Source organism: Gavialis gangeticus, unplaced genomic scaffold (genome assembly GCF_001723915.1).
Source record: "Gavialis gangeticus isolate Ggan-Ray unplaced genomic scaffold, GavGan_comp1, whole genome shotgun sequence".
NCBI classification, from domain to species: Eukaryota; Metazoa; Chordata; order Crocodylia; family Gavialidae; genus Gavialis; species Gavialis gangeticus.
Window position 1 is genome coordinate 106,682,310 of NW_017729031.1, and position 20,483 is coordinate 106,702,792.

At 45.5% G+C, this 20,483-nt stretch overlaps 1 protein-coding gene across 1 annotated transcript in view; it reads left to right on the forward strand.

Annotated features, from left to right (window-relative positions):
* Window positions 1–20,483, forward strand: part of ALS2CR11 (amyotrophic lateral sclerosis 2 chromosome region candidate 11) — a 67,418-nt gene that overhangs the window by 29,146 nt on the left and 17,789 nt on the right. Inside the window, exons 10-14 of the mRNA XM_019522914.1 lie at window positions 3,606–3,692; window positions 5,974–6,054; window positions 10,086–10,457; window positions 11,032–11,128; window positions 11,513–11,559. Coding sequence (XP_019378459.1) covers window positions 3,606–3,692; window positions 5,974–6,054; window positions 10,086–10,457; window positions 11,032–11,128; window positions 11,513–11,559 — 684 coding nt within the window. The remainder of the gene's footprint in view (window positions 1–3,605; window positions 3,693–5,973; window positions 6,055–10,085; window positions 10,458–11,031; window positions 11,129–11,512; window positions 11,560–20,483) is intronic.

The following is a 20,483-nucleotide window of genomic DNA, read 5'->3' on the forward strand; positions in this document are numbered from 1 at the left end:
CAATAAGCCTACCGGCTATAACAAAACAGTAAGCCTACCGACCACAACATGAAGTCCAGGCCCGCCTGGCTCCCTGGCCCACAGCCTCCTGGTCAGGCTTCTCTTCACTCTGCCCATCATGCAGCCCTCTGGGTGCTCAGGCTGCACTGCTTGGCTTAGCTCTCCTGCAGAGCTCTGACTCCTCAGGCTGCCAGAAGGGAACTGCCCTACTCTGTTCCTCAGCAGAGCTCCTGCTTCTCAGGCTGCAAGATGGTAACCCCCTAGCCAGGCTTTGGCCTTGCTGTTTATATAAGGCCCGGCCCTGCCCCTGGCAGTCAGCTGACCCACTCAGCTGCCTTGGCAACCCTCAGCTGCTGCCCCAGTGATTGGCAGCTCAGCCCATATTACCACCACCAGTAGCAGGCACCCTGGTGCCCTGCTACAGAGATGAAGAGCTCACTGGCCAAGGTCACAGATGACACCAAGTTATGGGGAAGCATGGTGACACTTGCAAATAGGTTACAGTTACAGGTGAAGCTAGAAAGCCTAGCAAGTTGGGCGGATGGGAACATGATGAAGTTCAATGTTGAGAAATGTAAAGTGCTCCACCTTGGGACAAGCAACCGCCAACTCACCTACAAACTTGATGGTACCAAACTGACTGGCATCACGAATGAAAGGGTTCTGGGGGTAATAATAGACCACAGTATGAGTATGAGCTGGCAGTGTGATGCTATAGCCTGTAGGGCAAATAATACTCTGACATGCATCAATTGATGCATCTACAGCAAAGCCAAGGAGGTGATTCTTCCACTCTACGCAGCACTGGTGAGACCGAAGCTGGAGTGCTGCATCAGGTTCTGGGCACCACCACACTTTAACAAGGACATGGACAAGCTTGAGAGAGTCCGAAGAAGAGCCAAACGTATGATCAGAGTCTTAAAAGGCAAGCATATGAGGAAAGGCTGAGGGATCTGGGACTCTTCAGCCTGAGGAAAAGAAGGCTGAGAGGGGACCTTGGTAGCAGCTTACTGCTACACTAGGAGAGTATATCAAGGGCTTGGTGAGTAACTGTTCACAAGCACACCCGAGGGGAAAGCCAAGAGTAATCGTCACAAACTCCTGGAAGATCGATTCAGGCTCAACATTAGGAAAAAATTCTTCACAGTCAGGGTGTTCAGACTGTGGAATAAGCTCCATCCAGAGGTGGTGCCATCACTTACCCTGGAAATCTTCAAGAGGGGACTAGACAGTCGCCTTTCTGGGGTTACCTGGTCCCCAGTTATCTTTCCTGCTTGGTGCAGGGGGCTGGACCTGATGATTTTCCAAGGTCCCTTCCGGCCTTACAATCTATGAATCTATGAATGACCTTTCTGACCTCATCTTCCAGCACTTACCCCATGCCATGAGGTCAGTGCTTAAAACAATAGAGGGGTTGAGTTCCCACCCTCTTACCTGTCCTCAGGCACATAAGCAGAGTGGGTTGCTTAGCAGCTGGAGTGATAGACACATAGGCGAGAGAGAGGCAGGGAAACAAACTACCCGCAGGGAGAGGAGGAGGCTGGAACAGGATTCCTTCACAGCCTTACCCCCATGGCCTGAACTGGCCTTGCTCAGCCTCGGCCAAGGAAGCCACATGGGGGTGCTGGACTAGGACAGGCCGGGCCATGGGTTGGGGCCACCTCCGGCAGGTGCAGCTTAGTGATGGGGAAATGAGCGGAGTGAGCACAATGTGGTGGCTTACCCTGTCAGTGAATGCAGCCTGGTGCACATGGCCAGAGGTGGGCTGGGCAGCGGCTTACCTGGGCTCACTTGGAGGCACTGGGATTGCGTGGTGGGGTTGGAATTGTGCTGCCCCCCCACTCTCCTCCCCTCCCAGCCTGTTGCGCTGCCTCCTCCCCAGTGCAACATAGCCGCAGCTTCTGGGGAAGAGGGCCCTGCCTGGACCAGTGCAGCATCTCCACCCTCCGCCCTCCTGCCCCCAGGGAGGAGGCAGCTGGCTGATGGATGGGTTCTGGGCCAGGGCCTTGTCAGGCCATGCTGCAGCCAGTGGACTGGCACCCTGGGGAAGCACAGGGCCCAGGGCATCATCAAGTTGTTCTTTGTCCTGCAGCCCAGCTGCACGCACACGTGTGTGTGTATGTGTTTGCGCACGTGTGCATGTGTGTCTGGTTCTTTGTGTTTCTGTCTGCACGTATGTGTTCAGTTATGTGTGTCTGTGTGTGCATGTGTGTCTGGTTCTGGGTGTATGTGTGTGCATGTGCCTGTTCTCTGTGTGTTTGCATGTGTGTGTCTGTTTCTCTTTCTCATTCCGTTCCTTTTTTCTTTCTCTCCTCTTTTTCTCTTCTTTCTTTCTCTTATCACAACATGCTTAACAAGAAAAGAATACACAACAAAAAAGGTAGTATTGTAGTTTTTTCAGCACTCTGGCCAAAAGCATTGCCTACCCTTGCCTACCCCTGCCCTAAGGTGACCACCTTTTCAAAATTGAAAAGCAGGACACATGCCCGCCTCTTCCTCCTCTTCCCTCACATCCCCCCCACAACAAGCAGCATGGCTGGAGCAGAGTGGGAGTGGATGCAGGCTGCTTCCTGCAGGCTGGGGCTCCCTGCCCTGCTGCCTTTCCCCCGGGAGCCCTGTGCTGGCTATGCACCTCCTGCCCACCCAGCACCAGTGGTGGGTACAACTCCACACAGCTACCACCCTCGCTGCTACCGTGCAGGCAGGGGGTGCCTAGCCATGGTGGTGCAGCCAACACAGGGCTCCCTGGGGCAGGACAACAGGGTGGGGAGCCCTAAGCCTGCTGTGGGCAGCCTGCATCTGCCCCTGTCCCATGCACAAACCTGGGGGGCAGCATGTGCCCCCCCATGCACCCTCTGGGAGTGTGCTCAGTGGCAGGGAGCTGCCCCCTTGCCCCTCTGGCTCTTTCCTGCTCCCCACCCTGGCCCCAGGCCTCATGCACCACCGTAGCTGGACAGTGCCTCTAGCCCAGGGGTGGGCAAAATGTGGCCTGCGGGCCAAATGTGGCCTGCCAGGCCATTCTATCAGGCCCACAGAGCCCCTAAAAAATTTAGAAAATTAATATTTATCTGTCCCTGGATGCCTGTCATGTGGCCCTCAATGGCTTGCCAAAACTCAGTAAGTGGCCCTCCATCTGAAATAACTGCCCACCCCTGCTCTAGTCCCTGCCCCACTCCCTCCCTCACCATGGGGGCTTCAATCTGCCTCCTGTACCCCTTCCCTCCCATAGACTTAGCTGCAGGAAGCTGCTCTCCATGCTACCTGGATGGCTTGAAGCATCCCAAGCAAGAAGGAAGACTTTCTTTGTGTGTGTTTGTTGTGTTTGACATTCCTACAGTTTATTGTTATCAGTTCATTGTAAAAAAGTGTTTTTCCTAGTGTTATTAACAGTATATGAAATGTTACAGTGCAGAGCTAGCTGAGATTTAACATGTCAGTGGTACTAGATTTAATGTGCATTATTTAGAGTATGCTAATGCACATGTAGACACGCCCATCTAAAGTTTACAAAATGTCACTGAAAAGCAATTGAATGCCAAACTTTGGTGTTTATAATGTAGAACTCTAGAAACCTACAACTAAACTTCATTTTCCACTTTTCCTAGGCATTTCACTTCAAAGAAATGGATGAAAAGAGGCAAAAAACTTCTGGGGAAAGAAGCAGAACATTAATGGGTTTGGAAAACATTACAATTATATATATTTTAAAATAGAGAGTAGCAAGGGCAATGTCCAGACTTTTAATTGTTGTGCCTTAGAAACTTTTACAACTCCAAAATAAGTCAGCCTCTCTGCTCATTAGTTTAAATGTTTGACCAGTGTAGAAATGGTTATAAATACTAGGGCGCATCTACATGAGATGCATTAATGTGCATTATCCTGATTTACTGTGCATTACAGGTACGTGTCTACACATGCATGCCCTTAATGTGCATTAAAAATGGCAAAATTAGGCTAATTGCACCTAAATTTGATACCTGCAAATGCAAAACACCACTTCAATTTAAGGCCCTTTAAACCCCTGTGCTGTGCACACACCCAAACTTACCTGCCTCTCTGGTGGTGGGGAGGGAAGGAGAGGGTGAGCTGCCGGTGGGCAGAGCAGTCCCTGGGCTGCAGGGGGGACTGGTGCTTCCTTCTGTGGCAGTGGTGGCTCCACCCCACCCCCCAAATGGCACCCACCCACAAGCACCCAGCTCAGGCAGTCCTGGAGGGCACTGCAGTCACAGAGGAAAGCACTGGGTCCCTGCACAACTCAGGCAAGCAGGCAGGCTCCAGGGGGAAAAAAAAAAGATCTTTGGCGGAGCCTGCTTTCCTGGGCTGCTGCCAAGCTGTTTGCGTGGGCTTCCTGCAGAGCCCCTGAGCTGCACGGAGCCCAGTGCTTCATTCCAAGGCTGTAAGGCACAAACTGCAACAACTCCTCAGAGTTTTAGTTTGCTGTGCCCCAAGTCATGTAAGGAGCGTTACACCACTGAATTTGCTACAGCGGCTGGAATTACTGTGCAATACACCGCCGACACATACAAATACCAACACCATTAAAGCGGTGCAGAAGCATTTAAACCACTTCGAAGTGTCGTGTACATTGCCTTCATTTCATCTACACATAGCCAATGGCACTGATTTTAGTGCCAAATCCCTGCGCACATAGACACCTTCCAAAAATTACTTAATGTGCATTAGCTTAATAAGCATTAAATTTAGTCGCACATATTTGCACGTGTATATGCACCCATATAATAATAAAAGAGGTGTATTTTAGATTATAGAAGTAGTTCTAATCAGATTGAAACCATGCACTCTAAATGTTGATGTTAGTTCAACCTTAAATTGGTTTTCCATGTAATTTAGGGAAAATCTCTGTGGTTTAGAGACTTTCATTCAAACCTGTGAAATGCATTTCCAAGTTTGTACAGGTAATTCATAATAATATGGCACTTTTACATGCAATTCGGGGTTGGGGGACCAGGGAGTACTTTAATTAGAGTGGCTCTGAAAGCTGCTCTAATTAAAGCACTGCTGCGTCTCCTATATCAGCACCCCCATGCTTAAAAATGGTAGCAGCGGTTCTTGAACTAAAGCTCATTGAGCAAGCTTTAGTTCAGATGTCCTAGTCACCACTTTTTAAGTGCAGAGACACCGATACATGAGATGCAGATCAGGGCAGGGGACAGGACATGCCGCTCCCCTGCAGCTCTTTCCAAGTCCCTTGCCCCTAATCAGGGAGCCAGATACACAAGACTGGCAGTTCAGCGCAGGGGACCTGCCCCCTCCCCTGCGGCTCTTTCCAAGTCCCCTGACCCTAATCAGGAAACCAGAGCCAGGAACTGCCTGCTACCAGGGCAGGGCGACATCCTCCCCACCCTGGCAGCAGGCAGCCCCCCTTGCAGCTGTTTCCTGACCAAGGTGCTGCCTGCCAGCCCTGGGCTAGCACCCAGGGGGAGCCTGGAGCCCCCTCAGTGGCGGCAGGGGTCCTTTGCAGGGCTGCAGGAAACTTGGTGCAAAAAGCAGCAAATCTGCTTCTTAATCCCCACATGTGTAGATGCCTGCCCAGAAATGCTTACTTCGGAGTAGTTTACACCAAAGTAAATTTAGGTTGGAGTAAGTGCATGCGTGGACACACCCTGTGAATTACTGTTATTAAAGGTCATTTTGAGCTTAATATAGAGTTCAATCACTGAAAATGATGTTTGTCTGCTACTGTTATAATAAAGGTTCTAGAATAAAATATTACAAATCTCAGAAGGAAAGAGTGTATTGTTAACAGGCCTGTAGATGATTTTGGGTGAAATTCCATGAAGTTTGGGATTTTGTCATCATGTGATCTAGCTAGGTTCTAAAATTTCCAAAGCAAATTAGTCTTTTTACTGATTTCATGCAATTAGATTATGTTCCTTTAATTTGTTGATGATAGTTAAAATGCACACATTTTACTTGATTATGTAGTCCTTTGCATTATATTACAAACATTGACATGATAAACAATCTCTGATTATTTTTTCCTTATCTGAAGTTGATTCAGAGTTACAGGGAGAGGATCTGTGTAAAACAGAGGTAAGGTATTTAATTCTTAAAATTTCATCGTATTTAATTGAATTAATTGTCAGTGTTCATATATAAGGCTTTGAAATACCCATACAACCCATAACCTTTTCTGCAGATTCTGAGAGGTGTCAGTTTAGCTCTGTCCTTTGCAGTAGCTGGGATAGGTGGATTAAGTCTGTCATTTTACTCAGTCATCAAAATCGAAATCAATAGCAAAATTCCCTTTGACTGAAGCAGGGGTAGTTTTTTCTTTTGCTTGGGATTAGTTGTTTGGAAGATTTGACAGAAGAGAGAGAAACTGTTCATCTTGAGTGGATTTTAGAGATCTCATACCACATTTCGTATGAATAGAATTCTGTTCCCATGTCTTTGGCCAAACTTTTTTTTCTCCATCAGCAGTATACTCTGATTACCATTTTTTACTGCAGGGTACTGGAAGTAATTTGTTTGTATACTTTATGGAAAGGTTGGAAATACTTGTCTGACACCTACTAGGCAGGGTGAAAAAAGACGTTTGCCATTTCACTCCCAAACAGCAGCTTAAAGGAACAGGACAGGCATACGCTATTTATTATAATATATTGCTAATACATTTTTTAAAATGTAACTTGTGTATATGTGTCTCCTGCTTTGCTACTTGCTTTCTGACTGTTAATAGATGATCATAGTTAAGGAATAGTAAGACTGGAAACAGGGTCGACGCGTAGGGGTTGCACGTGCACCCCCTGAGCGTGGCGGTGCACCCCCTACAAAAAGGCACTCGCCACCCCACTGCTGACACTGCCAGCAGCGTCTGCGGGCAGTCCACTGTCGCCACTGGCCGCTGCCAGAGGTGCCTGTGGGCGGTTGCTGACCCCTGGTCGGCGCTCGCCATCCCCCCACCCCCCCACCGCCACCAGCGCCAGCAGCATCTGTAGGAGCTCCACACTTACCGCCATCCCCACCGTGTTCCCGCCGCTGCCAGCACAGCTGTGCCCCCCCAGCCACCGGGGGCACACATCATTCATGACTGGAAGGGACAGACTTTCAGAGACCTTCTAGTCCCTGCTTGAGCCAAGATCATCCCTGTCCAAAACATCCCATGCAAATCCACTGTCTAACCTCTTAGCAAAACTACATAGTCAACGCTGACGTAAAACTCGAGACATAACACCCTAGCCTGTCACAGGCAAAGTAGGAGGACTACGGTGGCCAGTGTCCTGCTGCTATAAAATTTGTTAATATATACTCAAGATACCAGGAAGAGGGCTGTGGGTGAGGTAGGGCCATTGCTACAAAGGAAGGCAGAAACCCCCACAGTCAATACTAATCTGATTCTGGGGTGAAATTCCTTGTTGACCCCAGATATGGCGATCAGTCTGACTCTGAGCAAGGCCCAATAGCCAGGAATCTCCAGGGTGAAATTCCAGCAGGAGCACTGGCACACCCCAGTCACAACCCCTGGGCTGGCGGGATGGGGGATGAGAGGACATTCCCTCCTGGCCCCATGCAGAGAGGTCATTCTGGTCATGTTTCATAGTTGGTCAGGTTGGAAGGGACCTGAGCAGATCACCAAGTCCAACCCCCTGCCATGGCAGGAAAGAGTACTGGGGTCAAACGACCCTGGCTAAGTGATTATCTAGCCTCCTTTTGAAGACCTCCGGGGTAGGAGCAAGCACTACTTCCCCTGGAAGTTGGTTCCAGATACTAGCTGCCCTGACTGTGAAGTAGTGCCTCCTGGTGTCTAGCCTGAACCTACTCTCAGTCAACTTATGGCCATTATTCCTCGTTACTCCTGGTAGTGCTCAAGGGAACAGGGACTCTCCCATACCCTGCTGGTCCCCCTTGGCCAGTTTGTAGATGGCCACCAGATCCCCTCTCAGTCTTTTCTTGTGGAGCCTGAACAGGTTCAGGTCCCACAGCCTTTGCTCGTAGGGCCTGCCTTGCTGCCCCCTGATCATGTGAGTGGCCCTCCTCTGGATCCTCTCAATGCTATCCACATCCCTTCTGAAGTGCGGTGCCCAGAACTGGACACAGTACTACAACTGCGGCCTGGCCAGTGTCGCATAGAGGGGAAGGATCACCTCCTTGGATTTGCTTGTGATGTCTTCCTGCATTGTTTCTAGTATTTGTTTCCTTTTTATCTTTCTCTCTTCCTCCACTTCTGTCTCTTTTATGTTTTCTACTTTGTGTGCTCTAACTGCTTTAATATATTTTCAGTCTTTTCCATTTCTCTCCTGATTTCTTTCACCATCTCATCTTTTCAAGTCGCTCCTTTAATTAGTCTCTTTTGTGGCCACATCCTTGCATTCACTTGCACACAATCTGTTGCAAACTCTCATCTCTTACTTCTAAGCTTTATAATCAGGCTTAAAGGTTTTGCCAGGTACCTAACAGGCAGAATGCTTAACTGGCTCAGCCTATGTCAAGAGCATAAACAAGTAAATAACAAATACTCCCTTCCTTCCTAGAAGTCATCAGCTTCTAGTTAGTTGACGGGATCTTTTTGCAAGCCATTTGCTTTGTATGCAAGTTTGATGCCTTGTATTTGTCATTCATTTTTCAGTATGTTTTTTCCCCCCTGCAAACAGGATAATACTGTTTCTTCAAAGTAAGAAAATTAAGCGAGCAATGCTTCAAATTAATAAAAATCAATATAATCAGAAAAAATGCCAGTTTTGACTGATTTCATCCTTTTTAGAGGTCCGATCTTGCCCCCAATAAAGTCATTGGGAATTTAGCAATGACTTAATTGCTAAACTTCATTCAGAGCAGGCCAAGCTGTAATAGAAATATTGTAATTCTGCCACATTTTACCTTTATATATTCTTAATCTCCTTTCTGTCCCTTCTGTTTTGATTGGAATAATGTTGGATATTTAGAAGTCAAATAATTAAGATACTGTCAAAGTGTAAGTTTTTGGTTGTTTTCTCTTTCAAATTTTTATCATAAAAAAATCAGATACATTATGGAAAAAAGCAGGCTTTAGGCCAGGTTTATCTATTACAGAAATGGTATGCAGATTATTAAACTGAAAGAAGTAGCAAAGTAATGGACAGATTTAGTATTTTGCTGGTTTGCATAATGAATGTAGTTTACATTGCACTCATCTACATGTGCCATTACAGCACATGAATAAACTCTGGAGCTTATTGATTTGAAGTTCATTGCTCCCAGGCATGCTGTTTGAATGTGTGCCCAGAAATAATAAAGTCTGGAGCAATAAGCTCCATAGTTTATTCATGTGCAGAATGCTGAGCTGGGTCGGAGCAGCCCTGGCTGCCAGGGAGCCTGGGGGGTCAGCTTGCTGCTTTAGTGCAGGGCTAGCCAGCAGGCAGCCCCCGCACTGAAGCACCCTCATGCCTCAGCCAGCCAGGGCAGCACCAGGGCAGCATCTACAGGCTTTTTTCCTCAGTAGCTGGATAATATATGTATTTTACAAACACTATCCTGCTGCAGAGTAAATTAGTTTACTCTAGTCTAATAGGGGCGCACTTGCAGACACTGAAATGTTTACTGCACAGCTAGTCAACTGCATAGTAAACGTCCCGTATAGATGCACCCACTGTTTAATATTTTGTGGGTGTGAGATCTCAAGAGTTGCAGCTCCTTTTAAAGTTGCTTGGAGTTGTGCATCTGCTCAATTAGGGCTGAATTTAGCCTATGTGGCACTATGTGAATGTTAAGAAAAAAAGGAAGTTACTTTAACTGGCATATGCTTGCTAAGTGCTTTTACTGTTCTGTCTCCCCTTTCTCCACAAAATTGATCGAGTTTTCTTTTGTTGTACTGGTGGAAATTTATAGAAGTGAATATGGCCTTTAAAATTGAAAATTGTGATTCTTTCTCACAGCTTCCAATTGCTAGATTGGTACAATTAATTTTCTTTACCACTTGCAATATACCAGTTTGCACCCATTGCTTACCTTAACATTTATCTCATTATTGAAATTAGCACCAAATTTCTGTGGAAATTGCCTTATCACTGACTGCATTTGGCCTTTCACCTTTAAACAGTATTAGTAACTAACAGAGATGAAAGGATTATTTTTTCTACTTACAGACTAAATTGAAAGGTTATTCAAATCTGTCCTTCAGAATTTCGGAGCAAGTACTGAAAACTACAGAAAAAATGCATCGTGGTGATTCCTCAGAATATGCAGAATCTGACCCAAAACTTCAGCCTCTTCCTGCAGTGGTTATAACATCCACATCAAGTGTTTCTCAAAAATCATTAATTAGGAACCCAAAGGAACATTTGGAAAGGACATCTTCAGTTTGTTTCAAACCTATGGACTCAGAATATGTTATTGCTGTAGTTCCAGACTGGGAAATAGAACTGAGAAGAAAACCTAACACAGAAAAAATAAGGGTTCTGGAACCAACTAAAGCTGACCTTATACATTTAGAAGATCATCCAGTAATACATTCTCAGGTATTGCCTAACAAAGTACAGATTTTTTTTCAGTTATGTCAGCACAATAAGAAGTTTAATTCAGTAGCTTCACCTTTTTTGTTTCTCCCAGATGGTTTACATGCTAAGAGAAAAATATTTATATATTTTAAATGCATTTCCAGTCATAAATGTTCTCTGACATACACATCGCAATAGTGGTGGATGGCTCTTCTGCAGTACTAAGGCAGTACTAAGGCATTGGTAATGTAGGTGTCATGGTATTCATTTTTAAATAACTTTTTACACATGTGAAAGTAGTCTAATGTCCCTCTGAAAGTAAACTGTAGTTGGAGGCCAAAGCCATAGCTATCCTTATCTTGCTTTGGGGTCAAACATGAGATTCCCTCTACCAAGTGGCTTGGTGCTTTGAGAGTTTCCTCCCTCATTTTGTATAGTTGGATGGATGCAAAATAGTGTGTGTATCATATCTTCAGAGAATAGCTTTTGGAAGTAAAAAGTTCTGTTTGTGGGATGCTAGAAATTTAACATTATCCTAATCCAAAATTTTGTACATTTTGTAACTTAGTGTTGAAAACCATAATTTTTCTTTCAGGATTTTGCCTCTGGTATTTCAGAGAGAGCACGTATCAGTCCCCAGGTTTCAGTGACTTCTGAAAGTGTACCAGTGATCATCGTAAGTGAGCCATCAGGTAAAAAAAACCTTTATTTTCTTTTTATTTATAGTCGTTGGTGATCCAAAAAGGCCAGAGTCCATATGTAATATGGCAGAAGTCTTCAAGGAACAGAAGAAAGTATTTATCATGCACATATTGCAAATCTGAGTAATGTATTTAACTTGGATGTGACACATTCAGAAGAAAAGTTTATGTATTTCCTATATATACTTTATTGTTCCATATTTTCCGTAAGTATCCATAAGAACATAAACATTTGAGATTATCAAAACAATTATTTGTTTCTGAGAATAAATTATTTTTATATTGTCTTATGAGTACCCAAATAAAAACTAAATTTAAAAATAACTGAGACAGCATGTTTTCATTGCACATTCTTATATTTTCATTCTTTTTTAGGTAAAACAGCCAAAAAGTTGCAGCAGTTTCCTCTTAAAGAGATTGAAGTAAGTAATATCCCATTTATGAATATATAAATTCAATAAAATACAGATATTTGAAACCTGATGATACAGCTTTCAAGATTATGATGAGATAGATAACTTGAAAGTTAATATAATCATTCATTTTAGACTATGTAGTACAAGAAAGAAAATTCCATCTCAGACTTCTGACTTTTTCATCATGAGACACAGAGAAGGTTATACATCTTTTTTAGATTATTTCAAACTTTCTGAAGTGTCCTTTAAACTCAAATCCTGATACTTAGCTAGGAGTGTTTCTGTAGTTTTGACACTGCCAAATTCAGTGTGTCTAGGACAAGTGGTTAGGCTGTTGATGGGTGCAATATGGCAAACCCAGTGGTCCCTGGTTTGTCAAGGTCCACTGCTGAGGAATGATGGGCATCCCTTGTAATTGTGTCTGTCTTTAGTGGGCAGTTTTGTTGGCTGTCATTCAAATCAAACTGGACTACTTCCTGAATCTGTGGGCTAAGGTAGGGCAAGCCATGAGATGACAAGTACATCAGAAAATGTGTTGAATTAATAAGGCAAAATGTTATCATCTTACCCTGAGTCTGGGAGGTGACCTCAGGATGGGTAGTGTCAAATGAAATGGGGCCAGAGTATAGTAGGGAAATGTCAGTGGCCTCGATTGCCACAAAATTTGCCTTCTGTTGAACTAGTTAGTCTTTACAAAGTCCAAATCCATTAAATTTTGGTATCTATTAAATACTCTCATTTTACTTCTCTTATGCTGTATGGCTGGAGCACACAGCTCCAAAAGTGTGCCCTTCTGTGTCTGGTATTTCTTCAGCCATAGTGCTGATTGCCCTAGTTTTACAGCACATTTTGATCATGCCACTTAGGGCTTGTGTCTTGTGCTCAGAAGCACTACTGCAGCATGTGCAAATGGTTAGTGAATGTCTGCAACACCCAGCAATTTGCATTGACTGTCTGCACCATCCACTTCCAGTTTTCTAATTGTCACTCCTTTATGAATAGCAGCCATATAGCAGTTGTTGAACTTCCATAAATACAGAAGAATTTAAAACAGATACAGGATCTTTACTAATCTGTTTGGCAGCAAAATGGCGGAAAGCTTGAATCTTAATGCAAGCAAGAAGAATTTGTGGAATGAGTCAAGGGAAATGCTGGTAATGAAAAAGTGAAATGAAAACATTTGGTGATAGAACAAAGGGAATTGTGGGCAAGGTTCCCTCTAAGCTGCGCATGTGCACAGCTGCGCACAATAAAAAAATCTTGCTGCGCAGTAACTTTTTAATGCCGCACACCTGCCCAGAGAGGAGCTGGGCTGCGGCTTCCTATAAACTTTGGGCATGGAGTGCGGCAGAGGCACCAGGGCCAGTGCGAGACACTTACCAATGGTAGGTTACCTCTTGCCTGCACAGGGGCCACTCTGCTCCGCTCCGCCCCTCTCAGCTTTAAGCCCTGGACATTGGTCACAGCCAGAGGTGGGAGATGGGCTGGGAGAGGGGGTGTTGGTGCCCCCAGAGGTATTGAGAGACCTCCCAGGTGCAAGGACTGTAGGGGTTTTGCCTGCCTCTAGCATGGGTCATGGTCAGCTGTCTAGGTCTGTTTGAACACATCTTGCCCTGCCACTGGCATGGCAAAGGTCTCAGTGCTCCTGTTGTGTGTCCCGCTCCCATCCTGTGGCCCACAGTGGGGTTTTGGGGCAGGGGCTGCCCTGGATCTACAGTGTGTGAAAGGGGCTGGAGTGAATGTTGTGGACCCCTTTGCACAGTTGTCTGTCAGCATATGTAGGGGCCCCACCTGGGATTTCCCAGGAAGTCCCTTCTAGTCTTACGCTCCTGAATGCAGGCATTCCCCTGGTGCGTGCTGAAAGGGGGAGGTGGGACCAGTTCGGGAACGGACTGAAGCGGCGCGCTCACTGATTGCTACACCTTAGAGGGAACATTGATTGTGGGAGCTTGAACCCAAGCCCCTTACAGAGGTGGGTTGGATTACAACAACACGCTGAAAAAATGAACCACAAGGCAGCAGGCCAATCAGTGGTTTGGAGAAAACTGGGATGCTTAGCTACTGCGCCCATGCTTTCCTTCCAACCATTTGGTAACATGATACAAAGGAAACAAAGTGTATATACATTTAGTGAAATTGTAAAGCTGGCAGTTAGATGATGGGATCTTCTAGTCACATCCACACTTCCTAGTGTAGATGTGACTTTAGATTAGGAAAGTGAGCCTACCCTAAGCATATACAGAATTCCAGAGGTTCCAGATTGCAGATTATTTCTCCATGTTTGCCATGAATATTTGAATAATGTCTGCAATCCATCTTTAATACCTTTTATATTTTGACCCTAAGTTCTTTTTTCTTGTGCCTTGTAGAAGTTAACTGAAATGCAACCAGTATCAGGGAAGTTTGAGAGGGAGTGTTTAGGTGAGTAAGGATCAATCCTTCATTCAGAGGCAGTTACTGGATATGCTGGTATAGGTCTGACTGTCTGGTACTTGTATTCTGTATTTTGAGGAAGACACTGTGTGTATATGTGTGTACCAGAGGGCTTTTGTTCTGAGCAGTAGGAGATTGAAGGCATTTTTGCTTATTTCCCCAGCTAAGCTTAATTTAGAGGTAGGGCTGCTCTAGGCATAAAATCCTGATTACCGGTAACCAGTGCCAATTCCTAACGGGGCAGCTAACAAGGGATTTTTTAGGGGAATTGATGTGATGGTTGTTGTTTTTTATCTTGTGTTCTTTTGTGTGTGTATTTGGGGGTTTCTCCTCTTTCTTTTGCTTTCCTGCAAGGGTCTTTTACCCCAAGGTTTTTCTTAAAAACTTAAAGGGGCAGAGGATGGCAACAACAGCATTCACAGGGCATGTCTACACATGCACATTTGCTGCACAGTAACTGAAATTACTGTGCAGTACAGGTGCACATCTATTCATGCATGCTTGTATTGTGCAGTAAATATGTTGACTTGTGCTGATTTAAATGTAAATTTGATCATGCAGGTATCAAATTTGTGCAGGTGTCATCATGCAGGTATCAGATTTACTCCTAATTATTTACTGCATAGTAATGCACATGTAGACACCTCACTGCACAGTAACACTGTGTGTGGACTGACTTTGGACTAATTTTAGTTTCAAGTCTGTCCACATACAATGTTAATACACTTTAACGCCTGCACATGTAGACACTGGCTTAATCTCGCTTACTGCACAGGTACTTACTGAGTAGTAAATTTAAACTAGTGTAAATGCACATATAGATGTACCCACAAAGGACTTTCTAAGCAAGGCAGGGGAAACGACCATGACAGGAGATGTAAGCTGTTCAGTCTATGCCATCTTTGATTGTTTCCATCTCACCTTACCCAAGCTCCCAGATGGAGTACATAGGACTATCTTATTTCCATTTACAACTATATTGCTGCCTTCCATGGCTCTTCCACTCCACAGTGCCCTTCCTTTCTGGGCAACTGTGGTGGCAACACACCCCCACAGAGTTTCAAAGGGGCAGAGGCAAGCTCCACTGGTCCCAAAGCCCCGAAACAGACCCCCCACAGGGAAAACTTACCTCCTGCCAGCCTGGCAGCGCAGGAACTGGGACCATGGCTGCAGCTGTGCGAGCTGGCGTCACGCTGGCTGTTTAATCAGCTGTTCCCCGCGTGGGGAACAGCTGGACCAATCGCGGCACCTGCACCGGCCGCGGCGCGGAAGTTTAAAAGCCCCAGCAGTTCCTGCAGGGAGGGGGAGCCGGAGGAGGAGAGAGGAGGTGAGCAGCACACCAGAGGTGCTGAGGCTTCTGTGGGGAAGAGGAGTGGCGCAGCCGGAGCAACACCGGTGGGCAGGGCAGGGGAAATCTTTGAGCCCCCTGCCAGAGGCAGAGCAGGCGGAACACTTCGGCCCTCTGTAGGAGGCAAAGCAGGGGAAGCACTACTGCTCCCTGTGGAAGGCAGACCAAGGGGAGCATTCGAGCTCCCTGTAGGAAGTAGAGAAGAGGCAGCATTTGAGCCCGCTGTAGGAGGCTGGGGGAAAGGAGGCGGCTCCACGTCCGTCCCCTCCCCAGGAGAATATTTCTTCTAAAGAAAACCAAAGAGAAAGAGAAGGTTGAGGCATCAAGGTCAGAAGGACAAGAGCTGATCGAGCCCACTCGGACGTGGGTGCCCTCACCTGAAGCTGGTGGCGAGCAAGCCCGCGGGGTCAATGCCACCATCACCTATCCGGTTGGCAAGTGGACAGGGTGTGGGGGAGGCAGAGCCCCGTGGAATATCGCGCCGAATAATCGTGAGTACTGCCATGGTCGGGAAGCCCTTCCAAGAAAATATCCACTGAACCCCCTCTCCTGATAGCTGAACATCAAAGTCGTGGCAGGCGAGTTGAGGGGAGGGGCTACATATCCAGCAGGCCATGCTACCCATAAGGCCCCAGGGATTACAGCAACCTTCTCATGTACAGACCATCCAGCTTTTGCAGGTTTATTCTCAGAATGGAAATTTTGTGGGATTCTTCCAGCCACTTACTCTCTCCTCCTCCTCCTCCTCCCCCCCACCCCATCTCCCTAGGTTAAAGGTCTTATTATTAGTCAGGAAAGCCTTAATCCCAGAAGGCTATTTTTTCTCTCCATATTCAGGTGCAGCCTATCCTTGGAAAAAAGTCCTCTATCTGTGACCGCCTGTCAGTGGTCATATATCCCCAAACTATCTTGGTAGCACCAGTCCATGAGCAATCCATTTATCTTCATTGTCTTGTCTCACCTTCTCCCTCCTCCTACGACAGGAGAAATTTGATTGAGTCAGCTGATGTCCTAACATAATTGTCCTTAATCCTTATCAGCGAGTATTTGGCTATATTATTTATTCCCACATGAAGAATGACTACTAGATTTTTCCCTGCTCCCCTCAGAATCCTCTTCAACCTCACGTTTCACCTCTCCTTATCTTTTCAAAATCCTGTCTGAACTCTATTATTGTTGTTAACTGTTAATCTACTTCTCCAGAAGTGCCATCATGTGGCATTTTGTGTGTGGATAACTGACATCAGAGACCAATTTAAAGATTAAATAATTTGAACAGTTTACACATCCTGTCATGCTCATTTCCCCTGGCTTGCTCAGAAATTCCTTTCTGACCATGTCATGCATTTACACTGGCTTAAATTTATTGCACAGTAAGAAGGAATAAGCTGGCATCTGTCCACTTCTATGAGATCCCCGCACCAACATTGCACAATCTCGTGGTCCATGACTTCCCTTTCTCTTGCCAGTAACACATTGCTCCACACCATAGTCTGCAATGAGCCTGAGTCCAGCATAGCCCATACCTTTTTTCCCCTCCATTGTCACTTCCACCATCAATGCGGGTAGGTTGTCTCACACCTCCGAGTTGATTCTGGCCCCGTAGCCACACATCCCTACCTGGGTCGTTGATTGCGGGTGGACGCTCCCGGTCATGTTGGCTAACAGTGTCTATTGTCTCACGGCTTGATCCTGTGGGCCTTGTATTATTTGGCGTAGCTGATCCAAGACTTGCCTCTACGGTTCCAGGACTGGGGCTAGTGTCTGCTCTCATTTCCCTTCTTTATGGACCCAAGGGTTCTTTCCCTCATATGGGCAAACCAACGTCTTATGGTACATACTGCTGTATGAAAAGTTCCAAGCCAATGCACCATTGTAACAGGGGGTCTTCTCTGGGCTGATTTTGTCTTTGGCCTGCCCGCCTATTTCTGGGCCAGCCGCCCACCTTCTCTCCTGCCGTGCCTTGATGTTAATTAATTAATAGTTGTTAATTAAGTGGGAGGCTGCCCATTTCTTGCCCCGATGCCAGGGGGCACTATCTGTGGCTCCGTTCCTCCCCTACACCGCAGCCCAAGCCTCGCAGATGGTATTTATAAATTCCTTTTTTATGTTGGGGTCTCAGCTGCTGTGGGCTTACCCCTTCTCTCTTTAGCTAGACCTGTCAGTCAGAAACCCACTAATCAGGGCTTGACTCCAAGGCTCTAGCTCTCAAAGACTTACTTGGGCTCCAGTGCCCTCTCTGGCACTGAGGTCTGTTCACCCCCAAGTATTGTGTCCCTTCTGGTGCTGGGGTCTGCTCACCCCTGAATGCTGCACCCTCTTTGGCGCTGGGGTCCACTCACCCCCAAATACTGTGCCCCCTCTGGTGCTGGGGTCCCCACACTGCAGTGGGGCCCCAGTGAGGCTTGCCCCAAATAGCCTCAGCCCAATCCTCCGGGTATTAACATCCAACGCAAAACATAGGCTTCTATGGCCATAGCATGGAAAAAGGATAATAAAGAAATAAGATAGGCAACATGCCTACTTACTTTAGATGGTCATGCTTCTGGCTCACAAAGTGACATATACTTCCAGCAGAGACTGCAGCTGCAGCACCGCAGTCATTGGAAGTCTCCCTTTCTGCTGCCCCTCTGGCCTTCTCCACTCACCTTTTGTAGAATCCTGGCCTTCCTCTTCCTGTCACCTGACCAGCTGGCAGGGCTTGAACCTTAACCCCTACTTGACCGGCTGGCCATAACTGGAAGGGTCTGGATTTAAAGGGACCATCCAGTCTCTTAGTAACAGGGCTATGGTTCCTTGTTACAGGGGGGCAGTGAGGGGACTGACTGCTGTTTGATGATGCCTCTGATGGCACTCAGAAAATCAGAGGTTCCTGGCTAGATGGTCTTGTTCTTTTGCTCGGGGTCATACTGATCACCAAAATTGTGTGCAGAATGAAATTTTGCCTCTGGTTGAGTTTGACCTGGGTTGTGGGATTTTTGCTTTCCTCTATAGCTTTGGGCATAGTCAGTTTGCTAGGATCTTCTGAACATTTGTTCACCAACTACTTTCTTATGTTATGATGGCAGGGCAATCAGTAGGTTCCCTGTCTCCCATGTTTTTACCATTAATATGTTATAGTGTTCTGGACATTTTGGGTATTGTGCCTTGTAGTTGTATATAAGGGTTTAAAGTGATTCTGGGGTTCTAAACCAAATCCTGATAACCAGTCTAAACCCACTTTGCTGCAACTTCAAGCCATTGGTTCACAAACTACTCTCTGTGGCAAGAGAGAAAAGGTATTTTTCCTCTACTTGGTGGCAGCCCTTCAGATATTTGAAGACTGGTATCATGCTTCCTCTTAAGCGTTTCTTGCACAACCTAAACATACCTGTTTCCCTCAGCCTCTCCTTGTACAATTTTTCTTCCAAGTCCTGCATCATTTTTGTCATCCATCTCTGGACCCTCTTTAACTTCTCCACTTTTTTAAAATTTGGAGTCCAAAACTGTACACAATACTAGCTTTTAATCTCAGGTGTGCCACCAACTCTTTGTGTGGTCTTGGTAAAATCCTTTAAAATTTTAAACCCAAAAGGTCGTCTTTGGGTGCCCAAAATTAGACATTTAAATATTTACATAGGCATGTTTAAAAAGTCTGTTAGCAAATAAAAAGCCTATTATCAAATAAAAACCTGTTTGTTAAGATTCTGGAGTAGCCTAGGGATTGACATGACACCTCGTTCAATGAGTGACAGAAAGGCTTTATTTACTACAAGTATTCAAAGTCAAATGAGTCCAAACCAAAGCAAAGTCCAGTAATTAGCTATAAGGTGATGATTTCTCACCAAACAGGTGACAAGAGAAACAATCTGTTCCTTCCAGCATCTTGAGATGACTGGGACGCAGCAGCAGTTGGTGTCAGACAGATTTCTCACTCTTAAAGTGTGCGCTGTTAGCTGTTGCATTTTTTTCTTATACCTGTAGTCCAGCATCTTCAAAGTATTCTTGTAGTTGTGTAAATCAAGAGTCCCAAGCAGTATTTGACAGGAAAACCCTGTTAATCAAACTGCTCATTATCAGTTATCAGAAAATTCCAAATTGAATGGATTACCTTCCTCAGTGACAAGAGGTTATCCATTTCTACTAAGTTTGGAACATATCAAGAAACTGATTAACAGTCAGGGAAAACACAGGGTTTTGGGGAGTGTCCTTGGAAAATCAAGGAAACCACTAGCCAAAACAGAAGAAAATCAGGAGGACACATCTATCACATATGGAGAATGACTCTTCTTGTACACAACATGAGTTAATTGTAAGAGAAATATTTACCATGCTAATTAATCAAGGATATAAATTTCACAGGGTTACATACCAGACAACTAGGAGCCTGCTTAAAATCATCATGAATATAGTAAGATAATCTGGAAGGGATACCTCATTATTTCTTCTCGGATGGCCTAGCCATGAACTTACATCCTTTTGCACTATGCAGTTAGCACTAATATTTTGTATTTTAACTTTTGTGAGTAGGCCTGAGCTTAGCATGAGTTTCAGAGTCATCAAGTCTGATTGCCATGAATAGTAATGTAACCCAGTGCCGGCACACTAAGGCTGGGTGATGCATCGGATTTTGTATCCTCAGGGTGCCAGTAACCCTGGGACCCCTCAGGCAAACTGCTGACTGAGGGGTCCTGTGAAGAAGTGTGTGCCTCACCCTCATAGCCCAGGAATTTGCTTTGAACCCGATGAACTTATTATTCTTTATTATACACAACCGATTTATATACAGAAAAATAAACAAACAAAAAATATAATAACCATAGTTAATAATAAAACAAAAAATTTAGATAAAATTTACAACTACAACATTAGGTGGAAAATTCCAGCACACTAGGGAGGGGAGGAGGGGGAGGGGGGTTCCCACTTGTGTTAAATAACCTCAGTAATTAAATTCACCTTGTTATAACCGTTTAAAACAGTCCCCACATCCCCTTCTGGTCACCATCCACTTCCCATAACAATAAATGGCAACATGGCTATAACTATGATCCACCACTAGATGGCAGGTGGAGGCGAGGGTTCTGCTGCTTCAGGGAAGATGGTATCCTTCCTGGTAACACAGCGAAACGGGCTCCAAACAGCTATGGCAGGCAATAAGCTCCCTTTTGTT